Source organism: Ornithodoros turicata, chromosome 3 (genome assembly GCF_037126465.1).
Source record: "Ornithodoros turicata isolate Travis chromosome 3, ASM3712646v1, whole genome shotgun sequence".
NCBI classification, from domain to species: domain Eukaryota; kingdom Metazoa; phylum Arthropoda; class Arachnida; order Ixodida; family Argasidae; genus Ornithodoros; species Ornithodoros turicata.
This window is the reverse complement of record NC_088203.1, coordinates 63,050,149-63,069,061: the sequence shown is the minus strand read 5'-3', so window position 1 is coordinate 63,069,061 and position 18,913 is coordinate 63,050,149. Positions and strand designations below refer to the sequence as shown.

The 18,913-nt window shown below is 44.7% G+C and overlaps 1 protein-coding gene across 6 annotated transcripts in view; it reads right to left on the bottom strand.

The window, feature by feature from the left end:
• Positions 1 to 18,913, bottom strand: part of LOC135388537 (transient receptor potential cation channel subfamily M member 2-like) — a 408,615-nt gene that overhangs the window by 57,987 nt on the left and 331,715 nt on the right. For 5 of the 6 annotated variants that reach the window (XM_064618137.1, XM_064618138.1, XM_064618136.1 and 2 more), the window contains exons 23-26: positions 17,587 to 17,735; positions 14,348 to 14,561; positions 13,326 to 13,490; positions 6,042 to 6,128 (exon numbers count right to left, since the gene is read on the bottom strand). In XM_064618137.1, the coding sequence (XP_064474207.1) occupies positions 6,042 to 6,128; positions 13,326 to 13,490; positions 14,348 to 14,561; positions 17,587 to 17,735 (615 nt within the window). Of the gene's footprint in view, positions 1 to 6,041; positions 6,129 to 10,663; positions 10,793 to 13,325; positions 13,491 to 14,347; positions 14,562 to 17,586; positions 17,736 to 18,913 lie in introns of those variants that run through there. The other variant, XM_064618140.1, reaches the window with a different exon arrangement.

The window sequence follows — 18,913 nt, the reverse complement described above, 5'->3', positions numbered from 1 at the left end:
TGACGGCGACCAGTCTCGCTGACGCAGTTACCAGTCGTCCACGTCTTTTCTTCATCACCGACCGCTGCTCCAGCACGCGGTTTCTAGTGGACACTGGCGCTGAGGTGTGCGTCATTCCAGCATCCGCTGACGACATTCGACGCCGCGCACCTCATAACACCCTGCAAGCCGTCAACGCAACACCTATCACCACGTTCGGCGAGAAACTCGTGACCCTGAATCTCGGGCTACGACGCGTTTTCCGTTGGGTCTTCATCTTCGCCAAGGTCCCCCACGCCATCCTGGGAGCTGACTTCTTGGCCCACTTCGGCCTACTTGTTGACATGAGCCGCCGCCGTTTGATAGACACCACCACTAACTTGTCTGTTCAGGGCGCCGTTGTTTCAACGCATACCATCGGACCAACCCTCCGGCGGCCGCCACCTCAAACCCCGTACGAGGCCGTTCTTCAAGACTTTCCGGCGCTTACTCAACCCCCTAACTGGAAGTTGCCGGTCCAGCACGACGTCGTGCATCACGTCGTGACCACCGGGCCGCCTGTGCATGTTCGCCCTCGCCGCTTGGCCCCGGAGAAGCTGAAAGTGGCCAGAGCAGAGTTCGAACACATGCTCGACCTCGGCATCGTCCAACCATCCTCCAGTAACTGGTCTTCAGCTCTCCACATGGTCCCCAAGAAGACCGGGGATTGGCGGCCATGTGGAGACTACAGAGCCCTGAACCGTGTCACGGTGCCGGATCGGTACCCCATTCCTCATGTGCAAGATTTCACCGCTCATCTGCACGGCGCCAGACTCTTCTCGAAGGTCGACCTGGTACGTGCGTACCATCAGATACCGGTCGCGCCCGCGGATGTTGGCAAAACAGCAATCACCACGCCGTTCGGATTGTTTGAGTTTCTGCGGATGCCGTTTGGCCTGCGAAACGCGGCACAAACTTTCCAGCGGTTCATCGACTCAGTCATCAGGGGCCTACCGTTTGTGTTTGCATACATCGACGATCTACTCATCGCGAGTTCTACGCCGCAGGAGCATGTCGAACATCTCCGTGCCCTTTTCGCCCGGCTCAACGACTTTGGCATCGTAGCGCCATCGCCATACAGCGCCATCGCTATTCTCTCGCGCCGAGCCATTTCCGGCACGATCTCCTCTCGAATAAATCACTTTCTTGAATATCACGCAACATGAAGGTTGTCCCGCCTGTTTCCTTCAGGCTCAATCAGCCTAAATAAATGCAATGCATTGAGCAACAGCTATTCAGAAATAACAAAACAAAAAAAAAGGAAAATGAAAAAAGGAGAAGGAGAGCTCCTAAAACTCCATCTTTATGTATAAATGAACAAGATAAAATGGAAGGAACTTGACGCGCGACGGGGTCTCGGAGCACGATTTCCGTCTCATAATTGCGCTGATTATTACCCGGAAACTTCAGTACTATATTTTTAGACACTCCTTAATTTTCACACGTTACTTCACATTACACTAGACCTTTCGTTCAGCGTAGACACTAGTTCAGCGGAGAATCCCCAGTGACACGGAGCTTTTCCTTATCTTCATCAGAAAGCCTCGGTTTGTTCGCCGTGCAAAGACAGACGGGTACAGGTTTCGGGTCATCCAACGTGCAACTAGCAAGGATTGTCGAAAGATGGAAAATCCAGTGAACCGGTATCGAAAAATTGGCCGTATCTCAAAATAACATGATCGAAGTCCCTGTTGAAAAATAAACTACTGTAAATAAATGTTATCTGGCTATTTCTGCGCGGAAACTTCCAAGGCCCTCTTAGACTAACCTGAACATTAAAGTGCAAACACCGAACTATTACTAACCTAACAATCAACTAACTAACGTGCTGTTCCGTTGCGTCCATTTGATTTATCTCTTATTTCTTAATTTTATTTATTTATTTATTTATGTATTTCCGGAATAGCAAGCCGACGTCCCGTTTGACTGACCTTTAGCCTGTTTTTTTTTTTCCTTTTGTCGAATAAATATATCCCCCCTCCCCCGTCACTGTCGTTGGTTGTCGTTGGTTTTCCTTGCTTCGTGAACGTGAATTTGGGTTCCGGAAAAGACTGTTGCCCATTGCGTGGGCGGAAATAATTGTGCAGTGATCGATTTTTCTTATTGGTTGACGTGGATCGTTCATGAAAAAAAGAGAAAATAATAAATATAAAAATAAAAATAAATCGATCAATAAAAGAAAGAAAGAGAAACAACAAACAAAGCTGCAGTTCTAAGTGCCATTATCCTAAGAAACATTTATCTGTGTGTAATCCGCTTGCTGGCTGTTTGAACATTACGAACATTACAGGGCAGTCCTGTTGAACGTTACTGGAATGTTTGTGAAGTCGGCCTTCCACTAACCGTAAATACGAGAGATTCTCGTCAGCCTTATGAGACAGTTGACTGAATAAGCACAAACCCGAAACGGCAAAATCGAGCAAATTGACGTTTCATGTGAAGCTAATAAACCCATCTCACTTCTCTATAAGCGTACCGAAAAAAGAAGAGGTTTATTGGTCTCGGTGGTCTCTTACACGGGCCGCGACAATGCTGGCTCGTCTACCCAATGTTCTCCCCGCCGACAAAGCTGGCTGACGATAATCCCTTCACGAGCAGCTAAGTAAGGTTTTGTTCCAAGGCCATGCCCTAAGTCAGCTGTCCATGAAAGTAAAGAGGAGAGAGGGAGCATACGGTGCGCGTGCGTGCCGCATGGTCGGCGGATGGATACAGTCAAAATGTTCTGCGCGGTTTTTCCTGTGCTATGACTAGAGGGCGACACAGAATGACACGGTTTACGGGGCTTTGAGACGGTATTTATCCATACTCACATTTCAAGCTTTTTTATAAAAACGGAAAGTGGTAGACATATAAATTTGATGTTATCGATTCCTGAAACATTTCCAGAGAAAGTCAATGGAAAGTTTTTTTTTTCGAAATGGCTATAGAAGTTTAATAAAAACCTGTTCAAAGAGGGAGGAGAAAAATTGTGTATTATTTTTGCATTTGTGACGTTGCTGTAAAATACATACGACATGTATGATAAATTTAGTAGCATAATTCTCTTCATCTCGTCTTCCTCTTTATGATGAAACCACCCGTGTCAAAATCTGCGCGGTGGTTACCGAGAAAAAGCATAAAAACTGTTCCATAGGAAATACATTGGGACAGAGAGCTGGTATGCCCTCTTAAGCTGGATCACATCCAGTTAAAAGGGTTCCAGCTGGATCCATTAAGACTGGTTTCAGCTGGATCCATCTGAGCTGGTCTATGCTGGGATTTGTTCCATAAGCCAGCTTAGATGGAATCACTTGACTTTCTAAATGGTTCCAGCTTGTGATTTTCGAATGGGTACCGTTATATATTCTCTGGGACAGTTATAAAGATGTGAAAAGGTCGCTAAAAATTTTCCAGCTTCAGCGTTTCATTGGTGAGCAATTGTTAAGGCGTCGGGTTTTCCGCGAAATTTCACGGAATCCGGAATCCATCGCGGAATCCTTCGTTTACCCATGACGAAAACCCGAGACTGGAAAAAAGACGAAAACGAGCTCTCGGGTTTTCGTCATGGATCTTAGCCACCAGCTCGCTTGCTTTTTAACCATTTTATCTGTATCATCCTTCGTTTGGCACGGAATTCCGCGGAATCCTTTATATTGCTCGAAATTTCGCAGCGTTTTGCGCGGAATTCCGCGGAAATCCGATTGGGTCGAAGGACGCGATTGGCGCCATGTGGACGGTTACTATGACATCCAGCATCGCAGGAGAAGTATTGCACGCACACGTGAAATAACGTCAGATAAGAGCGCGTGCTGCGCACGGTCCCAAGTGCTCCAAGGTACACGAACCCTTCGGCATAATTTCTTGCGTATTTTGCGCCATCAGATAATTTGCGCATCGCATATTTTTTAGTTTAGCACTAAAAATGACACGAAAGCGAAAAACCCCGTAATATGCGCACCCGCGTTTTCGTGCGCAGATACCTGGCATGCCCGTCTCAGCAACCGTAGCGATTACCTTTCGCAACGCCGACAGTGCTACCGAAGTTATATTGCGGTGATTTTGTTTGATTTGCGCGCACTTTCGAGTGATGGTCCGCTGACGCGATGGACGATACTATCACTCGAACTAGGAAACGTGGAAGGAAACACTGGACCCAGCATTTCTTTCCGCAAACCTTACAGCACAACAAGACAAGTTTGCGAACACAGCGTGCTTTCGGTTCCCAAGTGCAAGCGTCTTCCTGCCTCCCGACTGTCGGCGGTTGCGCGGTATTTGGGTGCTTCTTTTGCGCTCGCGCAATGCAGTGATAACGTCAGCATCGGCCACTACCAAGAGTCTATATAACTCTCTATATAACACTAAAATTTTGAAATTTTTCGTCCTTTGAATATCCTAACGAACGTTCCCGTGCAATTTGCGCACCCCTAAATTTTCCTATTTTTAGGGAGAAAAAGTGCGCAAATTACGCGAGTAAATACGATAACTGAGTTTTGGAACGGAATTAGGGTGTTTGCTCCGAATTTAGAGTCTATTTCGATCAAGTATTTGCCAATTCCTATAAACTTTGCACTTTGCATGTATAAAATGATTGCAGCTGACAACAGCATTCGCTGTCAGAGGAAATCACAAGGTATCATGTAATGCTAAAGTTTATAAAACACTTTTTGTACCCACATTGTCCAAGAAAATAGTGTTTCCCGCTTCAAGCAGCCATTGACTCCTTACCACGGAAAATCGCGGAATTTACAAATCAGTGCCGCGGAATTTTGAATTTGCCGCAGCAGAAAGCCAGGGGCCTTAGCAATTGTCCGGTGAGCAATTGTCCATGGCCCGACATCGCCGACAGCCTGAATAGCCCTGCCAGTCCGGGACATTTTTTCTCGGGACATTCTTTCCTACACCCTACACCACTGCTATCACTGCTCATGTTTCGCTAGAGACAGTGCATCAGCTAACGCCGCTCTAACATTGATATTTCCGTCTGTCTTCAAGTCATGACCAGACAAACTCAACCTAATGCTGACTTTCCTTGTTCTGGTTTTGGTGCGTCGCAAGGTTAGGCCTAGACTAGCAGTGTCAGCAACCAGTTAGCTAGCCAGCAGATATCATGTGATATTTCATTGGCTCTGTATTAGTTTACGTCGACTTTTCTGGCTGAAAGACAGCAGCATGATCCAGTACAAGCCAGTAATCGGTTGTTTGAGTTCAAAGTACGAAAAATTTGGTTCAGGAAGAGATTTTTGTCTGAAATAGAGGTCATTTCGAGCTATGATAGTTCAAATTAAGCACATGTTATTTACAAGGGGGTAATGTGGCATGCGCATGGGACATCTGAGTCGTTTGAGTTATGCCCATGAACGTTTTCTACTAAACCGTATTCGACTAAAACAGAGTTACTGTAGGTACAATACAAAGATTTTCAGGAGTAGCGTTGTGGCATGCATAGTCCGGAGTAAGATGGCAGACTGATCGCCAGTAGCTGTCTTCGATTCATGAAAAAGTGCAAGGGGTAAAGGACTGCAAACAAAGTGCATGACAGGTGCTGCTCTAGTGCCAAGTACACTGAGCCCAATCGAATAGAATAGAAGTGTAAGCCTCAGATAGTTTTCAGTCTATAAATTGAATCGAGGAGTAAAAAAGAGGCCTATCTTAATAAAATTGACTCCCCGTACGCTCCAGATTGATGATAAAACATTGCCAAAAACCACAGTTACTACATTCACGTCGTCTGCTTCACGGTGCACGCAACATTGCACGGACGTCTGAGAAGGTGCAGCATTTTCGTGAGCTCGTGCTGCGCTCCCATGGCACTTTTTCCGGTCAAGTGGTCGAGTGTAGTGCATAGGCTGCACCTCCACTGAATCGAATGCGGGAACTTGCACTGTGTGCACTAGTTCACAAAGTGGTAGCCCAATCGAGGACAGCTAGTGCAGCCGTGCTGCACTTGTTCATGTCTTCATATATTCACGTGTAAAGTATCTATTCGATCGACAATAAAGTATGATCTAACAACATGCACTACATGCTTTTAAAGATAATCTTACCTGCTGATGACAAACAGGATGTAATGATTGGGACCCCATCTTGGAAGTGCACCTTTGCCGCGAAGACCTGTTCGACCAATAGGATTCCTAGGATGAGAACATCATTTATCTCAACAAACAAACACCAAACGTTCATTTGTGGGCATAGGCTGAAGGGTCTACAATAAACAACAACTTTTTTCTACAGGAGCTACAATAGAGATTGGCATACTACCCAGAGCTCAACTGCAGAACAGCTATTTACAAAATCTGTTCATGTATCCCACACAAAGCAGGATGACTTTTGTACATCTTGTTGTCTTTTCGGGGACCTCATTTCAAATGGCAGCATCATCTTGGCTAAAATGAAGGCTATGTTAAGTAAAGAGGCGAATAGTTTCAAATAAGATTTTTAGTGCCCACGTAGAAATACCCTGATAATGCAGTATTCTGCATTATACAATTTTTCTGTGTTTTCCATTATTTTCACCATGGAAATAGTGCTGTCCTTTTTCAGTTGCTGTGATTCATCAATGTATAGCTTTCATGATGATACATGAAGGGAAGGCCAAGAAATACCGTAAATGTACTTTTATTCGCGGTTTATTAGTTTTTGCTAATCGCTCATTGAGGCGCTTGCAAAGTTATTCGTGTGTAGTATTTATACAGTCACCGACCGATTTTTCGGACATGCTCGATTATTCGGACTCGTTCGCGGAATGGCCGCGGGACCCATCGCCACTACCGCCTTGCAGCCCCGTTGCTCGATATTTCGGACTCTGTTTGCACAATCACAATCAGCAAATTTCTCTCTTGGGGTGACGGGAAATATTGGTATCATCTGAAATTCGTATCAAAAGAAATCAACCAATATTGAGAAGAAAAAAAAAAGACAATGATTGCTCATTTTCCATTTGTCTGAGTAGAACAGGTCTGTCGTAATGCTTTTGCGTCTTCGTTTTTGGCCAACGGCTTCATTCAAAAGGCCCAGCAATCGCTGTCAGCCCGCGAGTTGCACGACAGCGCTGTAAGGCGAGCTTCACCTAACGCTGCGTGCAGTAGGTGAAGCGTGCTTTACAGCGCTGTGGCGCTACTCATAGATGGACAGCACGTGCTGGGCCTTTTGAATCAAGCCTTTTAAAACAAGGCCCAGCATCCCGCGCCTGACACCATTTTTGTGTTGTCCCCATAGAACTCCTATGTATAAGAAACAATAATTTGTATAAATTCAACCAAGTATAGCAGAGAATTCAAAAAGGTGTCGTTCCATGCAGGAGCTGTAATACTATTATATGCGCGACATTTGACTACATATGTAGAGCCGTTACAAAGATAACCTGGAACGGGCTTCTCCTAAAGCACGCATGCGCTAGGTGAAGCCGATTTGCGGACTTGATGACAGCGGTGACTCTGTCAGTGTACAGTGACGAAATGTCGCTTCGGGAAATAGAAGCTGATGTTATCAGGCTGAGCTGGAAGCGCGTTAGGAAAGCATCGCCAAATTTTTCCAGCCTACTAGTACTTGGTAAAGTTTTTTTTGTAAGCGAAAGTCGTTTTTTCGGACTGCTCGATTATTCAGACTTTTGCACGATCCCTGCCAAGTCCGAAAAATCAGACAGCAACTGTATTTCGCGCTTCCACAGCAGTTCCCTTTCACGGTATTAAGGTGGAATCACCCGCTCCGGTCATGTGAGCTTTTATAAATGAATGGTGCCACAAGCGGCGGAGTCACGTAATCATTTTCTCGGTGATAAATCGGAAGTGACATGAGTTTACCCACGTCGTTTGCAAGTGTCGAGACCTCTCGCCCCGCCTCGAACCAGGAAGAGAAATTGAAGCATATGCAAATGATGTGGTGCTAAAGCGGGACTTGAGCCCTTGTCACTAGTGGCAGAGGACTGGTGAACACAGGTATCCCTACCCTGCAAAACTTTGCTACCGTTACCTGTGCCTCAATGCCGAGTGAAAGGTTTTGCAGGTTTTGGAGTTTTTTGCAGCCAGGGCTGTGGTGTGCGCGCGAAGGGAACGTCTGTGATTTGACCACGTAGAACAACTCGTCTTTTTGCATAATAACTTGTGAACCTGCAACTTGTACCTCATCTGGTCTTGTACTTTATGTAGTCTGTGTACGAGGGTAAGTCCCAGAACAGGGCTTCTGTCACCTGATTCCATTCTTTTCTTGCGTTATGGCAGCCTTTCAGTTCAGGAAAATATAACTGTTCACAAATGCTTTTGTCTACTTGTACTGTGTGCACATCCATATGTCGATGATTTGATATTCGATTTGTATTCGGCCCCAATTATTCGTGTTCAATTCGTATTCGAAAAATCTACTATTCACACACCCCTAGATTTTGAGAGTTTTTCGCGTCGATCTCAAAAGTGCTTGCTACATGGCATGTCTGTAAGCAAGTTCCAGCAGACTGTAACTGCAACTAAACGACCTAGCAGTGAATTCCTTACTAAAGGTATCATCCGTGAAAGATTCACTAAACTGTATGCCACATGTGTCAAAGCTCAAAGCTATGCCTATGCTGGACAAGAACAGTTCTGTAGCAGATGCAGTCCCGGATGAGATAGAAAGGGGCGAGATCCTTGTGATTTCTCACATCTGTAGGTCAAGAGCAGCTGAGAAATCTCACTGAGTGTAGAGTTGTCATCCATCACCTCCTTGAGCTCTGCAATGGAAACAGGACAGAGACGTGTGGTATGGAGCACACGAGTTCTGACTCCTCTCGGCAGAAACGGGCAATCGAGAAATTGTGTCCGTGATAACATTGTCTTCGCCCTTTTTTTGCTGTTCGCATGTTTTGTGAATCGCTGACTGAATGGAAACGTGTGCCATCTTTCACAAGCCCAGACGCAGGCAGTGATGGAAGTGCCTCGAAGCGTTGTGGTGCAACCATTGGCGCAGGAAAAAATAAGTTTTGGTGCAGCATGGCGCAGCTTCGCGATCTGCCGTTGAAGGGCCTCAGGAGTGTACGTTACTAATTTATGATGTGGAATGAGTGCTTTCCACGTTAATTTCAGTTTCATTGGTCCTTGGACAATTTTCCACTCAATTTAGAGGCACAAGGTCAGGGAGCCGCGGCCCTATCCTTGTGTAGAAGCTTCCGAGGAGCCAGTGCAGAGTAGGCGAGAACTGCGTGTCCACATACGCAATGTGTTTCGTTGTCGAAGGGCCTAGCGATCCTGAAAGGCACCAAGTTACAGTGACCGTCAATAATAGGCCTAAACAGTATCTTTAGAGACACGCCAAGCTACCCTTAGGAATCGAAGAGATGTCCTAGTGTGAAGGTCAGCTCGTGCCTCTCAGCTCAGATAGCGATGAACATAGGAGCAAAATGCAAGCTAGCCGGTGTGCACTTGACACTGGCAACGTGTCCCTGGACTTGGGGAAAACACAAAAGATATAACACAAAACGAACAGCACAATCGCTGGAGCGTCAAAGTGACCGTGCACATGTGCGTCCTGAGCACGGGTCCCCGAGACTGCTTGGCTAGGGCTAGGCTAGGCTAGGCTAGGCCTAGCTGGCATCGGCTTCGACCAATTAGCAGACTAGTATTCGCTGCGACAGCTCCCTCTCACGTTTGAAGTTGATCAAACGCTGGTGCTCATCGTTGACTTCTGGTTTCATTTTCTCGTGACGCGTGCGATCTCCGTGGACAGCGAAGTAGTCGCCTACTCCGCGCTTTGGCACAACTTTGGCGCAAAAGCTGCAAAATCACCCTGTACGGCGCAGTTTGGCCCAGTGCCCCAAGCAGCACAATGTACTGAAAGTCGGGTGCAATAGGGGTGGACGGTATGTGTCTTATCAATGTTCCTTAGTTTCACGAGTCTGGTCAAGGCCTTCCACCTACCCGTCCACCCCTATTGCACCCGACTTTCAGTACACTGTGCTGCTTGGGGCCCGGTGATTGACGCAGTTTGGCGCAGCAAATCCATCACTGGAGGCAGGCTAAAGCTTCCTTCTCTCCTGTTGAGTAGACAGCCTCAGTGCAAGAAAGAGTACGAGAAGCAAAGCTTACAGTTTGAAGCCCATCGTGTGCGTTTGTTGAGCACCTAGACCGCAATTAAATGCTTCAACAGACACAATTGTAGGGAGCGACGAGTCAAATAACGTGAGCAGAACACAGTCCCTGATGAGGTGCTTTACCCTGGAGAAAGCATCCTCTTGTTCCTTACCCCGGACAAAAGCAGCCATCCCCAGAAATGACCGTAAGGCAAGGATGTCTTCTGGAACGAGGGCCTCAACTATAGCTTGAATTGAACGTTGTTCTGGTTTAATGCTCCCGTGAATCAGAATATGTTCGAGAAAACGTCTCTCTTCGACCCTGAAGCTACACTTTTTTTATTCAGACGTGAGCCAACCTTGTCTAGCTGTTGCAGGACACTCGAAAGGTTTCGACCACGTTACTCTTTTGTAGGTGCAAAAACGATAATGTCGTACACGAGATAATGAAGTACACCAGTACAACCGTCCAAAACTATTAAAAGTATCTTCTGAAATGAAAGGCCGAAGCAAACCCTCTTGAAGCGAAAAAGGTCATCATGCTTAAAGGGGCCGTAAACAGGCCACCAAACATTTCTGAAATAATGATACCCCATGAAAGAACGCAGATCATAATACCTGAATATACATTTTGTTCGGCTCGTGCCAGCTCATTGACCCGTATAACTGCTGTCAAAGATGAGTAACCAGAGAGCCTCTCTCCACCACACATACGTCACATGGCTACGTAGCGTTTCGCCGTCCAATCGGGGGGCCGAGCTGCGCACATGATGTTTCAAATTACCAGCCAATAAAGATACTTCATTATCAGCTGTGAGTCAGAGCGCTCAGTTTGTTTGTGTGAAACGACGTTTTGCGCTCCGTGGTTCCGAAATTCAACGCCATGACATCTTCAACATCTCCGGCTGGCGCAAACGTCAACAGTTGGGCTGCTATCACATGACGCAATTCGAACCTGGGTTCCTCCCAGTCACGACGTGACATGGCCAGCACGCTATCCACTGTACCACGCGAGCTGGTGACGCGATGCCGCGTGGCTCAAACCAAAGTACAGCAGCCCAGTTGTCAAAACCATTCGAAGATGACGAAGATGTTCCATCGCGCACCTACCTAAGATTTCGGAACTGTAGTCCCGGATACTCATTCGCGCTCGTGGTGTGCTGCGTGCTACTGCCCAGAAAACGTAGTGCGGGTATGATACCTGAATTAAACGCATTTCTTTTTCATTTTGAGGCTGTGAGTGTTTAGATTTTGAATAGAAGAGGATTCACATTCATCTAGTCCAATTCCGCATTTGAAATAAAATCGTACGTGGAACACTCGATCGTAATTGGTGAGGAAAGCACTACGTCAAAATGACGTAAAGTTAGAGCGCGGGGCAGAGCTAAAATGCGAAAGAGTGCAGTGAATATTTCATCCGTATGCAAGCGCTTGTTGTTTTTGAGCGTTAGTAATTCCAAGGAGTCTTCACTGCCTAAGTTTCAATAATATAACACAAAAAAATGTACACCTTTTGTACCTGTTTACGGCCCCTTTAATGAAAGCAGTTAGGTTCCGGCTTTCTTAGTCCAATTTGAGCTGTATGGTAAGCGGATGAGAGGTCCAATTTCGAGAAATATTGCACCCCTGCAAGTCCGGAACAAATATCCGGGTGGAGAAGTGGACAACTGTCAGAAAGTGGGCCTCCGGTGACCTCTAAGCAACCTTTCTGTCGTTATGAGCACAGTTGCAGACACTCGCCTGGTAGTGAGAACGTAGCTTGTTAGGCTTAAATGTATCAGCGAGGTGAAGCAAAGTCCAACGTCAAAGGTCGTTGCACATTGTTTGGTCTGCATGTGTTTAGATAGCGTATGGGAATAATAAAGCTGGTTAGTCCTTTACTTATTTACGTGCAACATTATTTACTCTCCGGGCAAACTTAGCTGATCTTTGAGAAAAAATTTCCAAGTCAAATACACCTCAAGTCAAACAAGCCTTCTGGACCTTAGAGTTCGACTTATCAGTAGAGGTATGTGAATATTGCAATTTTCGAATACGAATATCTGCAAAATTGACCTTCGAATATCGAATCCAATATTGAATATCACTTCATAGGATAACGGCTTCTAAGAGTAACAATTAAGCCTCAAAAACAAGCATGGTCACAGTTGTGTTCTGCTGATCTTTAGAAAAATGCCACAAGTGCTAATAAGGAATATGTATTCATGTATTGGCTTAGCACGGGGGCATACATGCCTATATGCACATGTACAGTAAAATTATTTTTACAATGAAACAATGGTCTGTTCTCATGAGGCAAGCTGAAAACCATAAAAACAACTTGCACTTCTAACATCTTTCATGAACAGTGAACGCCTGTGTAGGCATTGTAAGTGCTGATGAAACAGACAGAATGGAAGTAAAAGGCAATGACATGTTCAGAGTGTGGGATGGTTTAGTCATGAGCACATCTCAGAAGGAAAATGAAGGTGGCAAGTGCTCTCTTCTTACACTGACAATGCATTCCGCATTTGTCGTGCAGGCAAGAAACTTTACGGTTCCGCTGCGGTCTCACGCCGTCACACGTGAGACCACCGTTCCTGACAGTAATGCATAGTTTGGAACAGCCTCATTCATTAGCGCAGTAAAACCGCTATCCTTGACGACGTTGTATGGCTGTGCTCATCATGTGTGATTGTTTCTGTGACGTTCGTGTTCAGCTCATCTTTCATTTCACGGCGAAAATGTGCGTGCGTGCCCCTCAAAAATTTGTTGGGCCGACGTCAACGTGCGCGAGTTGCGAGCAAAATCGCTCCATGCAGCTTGCTATCATCTGTAACAACAGTTAGTGCAGTTTCAAATGACTTTGTAGCATTATTGTCATCATTAACATACAGTCGCGCAGTGCAGAGTTGGAGAAACTATGTCGAAATATTGTCATGTCCTACTCCTCGACTATCGCCATCAATGCATGCGACCATGACTCTATTATATACGTATGTTGCTCTTCAGCTGCGGACCTTTCTCATCTTTAGTTGAATACTGCACATAGGGAAATGATTCAAATATTTATTGTGATTTGTAGTGCTTTCTTGCATTGTGCAACTTTTTATATGGGGTGGCTATGTTCTATGTTCCACTTTAGGTGAAAATTGGATAATCAGTATTTGACTGTTTAACCCACACAAACATGCAAAGCACATGAACACGTGCACAAAATCAAAGCAATCAGACTAACTAATGTGGAATGTCAAATACTATATAATCAGGCATGATTGGAGTTAGACCGGATTTGTATTGAAATGGAACCTACATCGGAACAGCCATACTGTCCAGTTTGTAGATAACAGGCGAGCCATCAGAATCAAGAATCCATGAGCGGCGGTCGATGCTGATCCCAGCAGGGCTGGTGGACACACAGTTCCACGTCAATGTTGGCACCTGCTGTGCTGCACTGGATGTCTCCCGCAACTTCAGGCTGTGTGCAAAACCAAATTATGCACTGTAGCAATTTTTAGAATTTTTATTCATTGTGCGGAGAACTGTAAGCATATCTTATATTTCAAAATGCGAACTGAATATTTAAATTTTTTGTACTTAATTTGGTGAAACAATTGACAGTAAAAACTTTCAAACGAATAGAATATCTTCGCAAATTTGAGTCATTTGTACAGTATAATGCCAACTGAGGTCGACACATCCAGGGGTTTCTGATGCAGATTGATTGGGTGCCTCTCCTCCTGCATTGTGGTGAAATACAGTGTGCCAGTGCACCACACAATCTTCAACTCACGCAAGCCGCAACTCGGGATTGTGTCGTATGAGAGGCAGAAACTCAATGATTCAAGGCATCAGTGACATACCTTAAGTTTTAAATCGCTCCATGTTCAGGTTGTTGCAGTTATGTCATTACATTTTCAGATCACAATTTTGTTGCAGTAGTTTCCGTGAGAACAAAATTAAAATTTTTCTTGCGTCAGCTATTCTCAAATCAAGTACCACAAAAAAGTTATTGTGCACAGTATGGTCAGATGGTCTTTAAACAAAAAAAAAAAGTTTATAATAGTCCACTAATTATTCGAAAATAATCGACACATTGGCTCGAAGCACCTTTAACATTATGCTAACAACCCCTTGCATTCGACATTATGGTTCATTGACATTACATCTTCATAATGAATAAAACATGAATAGAAATTAAAATGTACATAAAGAAAATGCTTTCCATCGTGGACCAAGTCCTACACATCGTGAAGTGCATGCGAACATGACATCTATGATCCTCCCCATCTCTTTATGTCCTTTACAATAAAGGGAAATATGTATATAACTCACTAGAGAATGTCTTCATCGACGTAAGGCTGGAGGTTGCCGGGGAAGTCTGCACAAGGTCGTGTGTATGCCACAGGGTCATAGTCCAGCCAGAGCACCTCCCAGGCAACATACTTGTCAGGAACTGGGTATCGCTGTACCCTGGTCGACGGGTATGGAGAATGTCGTGACAGCACATGCACCCCTCCACTCAATGCGGGGGCACTCCTTCCACCTTCTGTAGATTTGATGCAGGAATATAAAGAATGAAACAGTGATGGCATAGCATGCAGAAGCAGAAACAATCAATGCTCAAGGTTATTGCCATGCAAGCAAAAATATTGCATACCAAACAAACACAGACATGGTAACCAACTCTGCTTTTGACAATGTGCTCCTACTAAAACTAAATCAGGGCATACAATGAGCTGACATTCTTAGAACAGACATGACACATTAAGATCAGGGATATTACTTGGTCCAGAATGGCTCACAGAGGAGCAACTGAGGAATCAATAAAGACACCTTCTTTCTGTGTGTGTAAAATGTAATCAAATCTGGCCATGGTTTCAGATATGCGTCCAAAAGAACCAAATAACCACTGATGGCAATCTCAGCATGCGATTGAAATTAAACAAGAGTGGCGGTTAAAACATCATTTACACGTTTCAGGATTAGAGACTTGTTGAGCGAAAAATACAAGTCCCTAACATATCTAGTGAGATAACTAGGGCCTGGATTTTTAGGCATTTGCCTATAAATGCCTATAAACGCATAAACGCGACATTTTCGGGGTTGCTGCCTTTTCATCGACTCTATTGAATTGTAGCCTTTTTAAACATTTTTAGATGCCACAACAGCCTTTTTCAAGAGGTGTAAGTGTGAGTGCACCTTTCAAGCTCGTGCTGAGTGCTGCATTTTGCTTTTCATTTCTGTGAGTTTGCGCTTTAGTTCCTTTTTTGCTTATTGGTTTCCTTCAGTATCTTGGTTTGCTAGAAGGGGTTCATGTACATTTGATCAAAATATTTGGCCTCTCTTTCAAAATCTTCGGGGGTAGATAACTAAAAGTATTACCATATATTCCGGTGTATAATGCGCGCGTTATACTGTACAGTAAAAGAGTGCTCTGAAGAGGTCCTGCGCATTATCTAATGGTGCGCGTTATACACGGAAATATTCTCCTACAGAGTTCCTTTTCAGGTCGGTGGCGTACAAATTCTAGCGTCTTCCAGGGTGTGCTGTGGCTTTGTCCCAAATCTCTTAGTGTCAGTTGACAAAACCGGCGAAAGGGCACTGGATTTCATAAAAGGTTAAAAGTGTCTGAGATCTGGTAGAACTGGACACACCCACAAAGAAGAACATGAAATGTTGCTCAGTTTTGAGAATGCACTGGCCGCATTTGTTCTTGAATCTGGCTTTTCATATCCCTGAACTTCGCGCCCGGCTGGCATGACTGAGAAGGAATGCGAAACCGAAAGCGGAACGGATACTGAAGTATACTAATGACACCGACTCAGTTGCATCGGAGTTTAACGGCTTTGACTAAATGTGTTTCAAATAAAACGTATGTATATATGATACACCGCCTTGGTTAATTATGTATACTGGTGACAGTAAGAAGCTTGTAGCAACATTGCGGTGCACTTTATGCACCAGTGCACGTTATACATAGAACTTGTTTCAAATTCAGCCCATTTTTAGGGGCGCGCATTATACACCGGCAAATACGGTATTCAATATAGTGTGGTTCCAAGCCGTCTCAGCATTCATGTACCAGACGTCAAAGCTTGTATGGTACAGTAGCCTTTAAACAAGCAAGTTTTCCTTGATGGAGCATTCTGAAACACCAACAAAGCCAAAGAGCGTACCAGATTAACGTGCCTAGTTTTGCATTTTATTGCCTATATTGGTATTTTTGAGGGTCTAAATGCCTGCCTATTTGCATCGTGTTTAGTGCCCAAATTTCTGGGCCCTAGAGATAACAAAGCTTTACACCCATGAAACACACTTAGCTTACTAAGAAACTCCTCAGGGTTTTTGAGAGATAAACTGTTAGGCAATGACACAACAGAAAGAGATTTAAGGGAGGACAAAACAAGCTTTTGCTACGTGCTGTTTTCACTAAAAATTCGGAGTGGCATTGTAGGCTTGTCGTCTGTTAACAAAAATTTTGAAGAACATGTAGAGGTCATGGTTTCTCAGATTTTCTTATTTTGCCAAAGAATACATCTTATTTTGAAGAAAAATATCCACCACACATTGTCTTAAAGCACGAAGGTCATGATTAAAAGGCACAAAAACCTGTTGCGACAGCAACGTGATGCTTCTCTAGGAAATCCTCGCGTGGGAGCACCAAACCAAAACAGTCAGATTTGTTGGTCTGTAATGTCAGTCTCTCATACAGTGTGTACATATTTCTGGGCTTGTTGTGCTATTTAAACTTTTTGCTGGTTTGAGCAGTTTGTATTGTGTCTCTTTTTGTGTCTTTGCCCTTAGCTCAGGTTTTCTTAATTATGAAGTTCATCCACCTGCTTACGCATCTATGCTATAGCATTGTGCATGTAACAGTGTGTTGTGATTGAGCTTTCAGTGGAAGAAGGTGTGGTACCAGCAAATATCTATGTACAGCTTGGGACAAAAGTTTACGAAACACGGCACTTGCGTATTTCTTCATTGGAGCAGGCCCCTGCTGACTTTTAGGAAGAGATCCAGTAAGAAATGGGTGACTGGCTATTCTATCCATCTCTCAGTATGTGTGTCCGCTCTTGTTTGCTGCTAGGGTGTCGTTCGAATGGAGAAATGCGACAACCCGGTGTTCCGTAAACTTTTGCCCCGTACCATTTCAAGTACTATACAGTATGGTTATGCAGTAAGTTTCAGTGGCCACTTTCTTGTGGTAACCCTCTAGGTAGTATAATAAAACCAGCCCCAGTTATGATCAGCCTTCAGGCACCATTGCACGAGCTGTGGCTGGCACATGCTACGTTCTGATGGTACGGCTGGTATGTTCCCTAGGAGCAGGTTTTTGACAATAAACAACACTTGCAAGTCTAGAGTGTGTTCTATCTCCTGCATCTTTTTGCTGGTTTTCACGCACTTCAATAATGTACCAACTAGCCCAGCACACAACTCTACTCAGCTGCTCTCAGTAATGAGGTAGAATGGTGAACTGTTCCATGATGTTGGACAGGGCTGTATGTCAGCACGTCAGTAAGTCATCCAAGTTTTCACTGTGGGTAATGAGACATGAAACATTGCCTTACCTGCTCTGAGGTGTATTGTGTTGCCCATGTTGAGAGTCTCCAGATGGGCTTGTGCCCTACCTAATGTTCTCTGAAGTTCTTGTACTTGACCTTTGAGTAAGACTTGCATCCGACGCTGGTTGTCTAAGTCATCCAGTAGAACTGATATGCTGCAGATACAACAAACATGAAACTACTTCTGCCATGCTCAAAATCCATGACACCTTTAAGAGGTGGCTATACAAGTTTAACACGATGGAAATTGATGTTCTGAGGCTGGAACACAGGAAAAAGGACAAACACACACAGCCTCAAGTGCCTAAAATCAATGAATGAAGAAAGAAGGAAGTCACTGAAAAGGTTAGCCAGCTGCAGGACTTGAACACACATTTTCTGGATTGCCAGTCCAGGGCTCTACCAAACATGTAAGAGTGAATGCGGAATGAGTGAGTGAGTGGGTGGGTGTGGTTTGTCTCTTCAGATGACGCAACCTTGGAAGTCATTGGTGAGGCGTGTTAGCTTAGTTCAATTGGTAGAGCCCTGGACCGGCAATCCAGAAGATGTTGGTTCGAGTCCTGCAGTGCTGGCTAACCTTTTCAGTGACTTCCTTCTTTCTTTCTTCTATATACAAGTTTACTTGGCAGATACACATGGGGAAAGAAAAAGTACAGTGCAATCACAAGGCATACTTGACAAAGGTTTCTGCTTCTTTCTCAGCAATGTTATAATTTCAAGTTTAACCAGGTTTCTCCCCGGCTGTCGGCTGTTCTTGGCATCGCTATTGATGCTACCGACTGACAACCTCATTGTGACACAGTCAAAACTGAGGATTTTAAAATTGTATTTGCTACCATTCATTGGATATTGACATTATCACACTGTGGTTGGTCCAGATTTGCTGAGTTAATCGAAAGTCTCTCGCTTCTCGCTTTTTTGTCTGGACAAATGAGTGACACATGTCGCAAACGTATGTGAGCTTCGTCGGCGCAGTGGCTTCTGCATGACATATACATAATGGTTAAGCAGTGACGAGTGTTTGCAAGCCCATACAGTTTCCGATTTGATGCAGTGGTCACTGTGATGAGTTACCGGCGAGCGCTATGCTGGCTAAGCCTTTTCACGAAAAGGCAACAGTGGAGGAAAAGTCACAAAGGCAAAGCCGGAAGTTGCAAAGTGAACTACCGTATTTACTCGCATATTTTGCGCCATCGCATAATTTGCGCACTAGTTTGCCTCTAAAAATCACCCGAACATAAAAAATCGTGTAATTTGCGCACCGGCGCTTTCGCGCGCGGATATCTGGCACGCGCGTCTCAGTGACCGTAGCGACTGTTTTTCGCAACGCTGT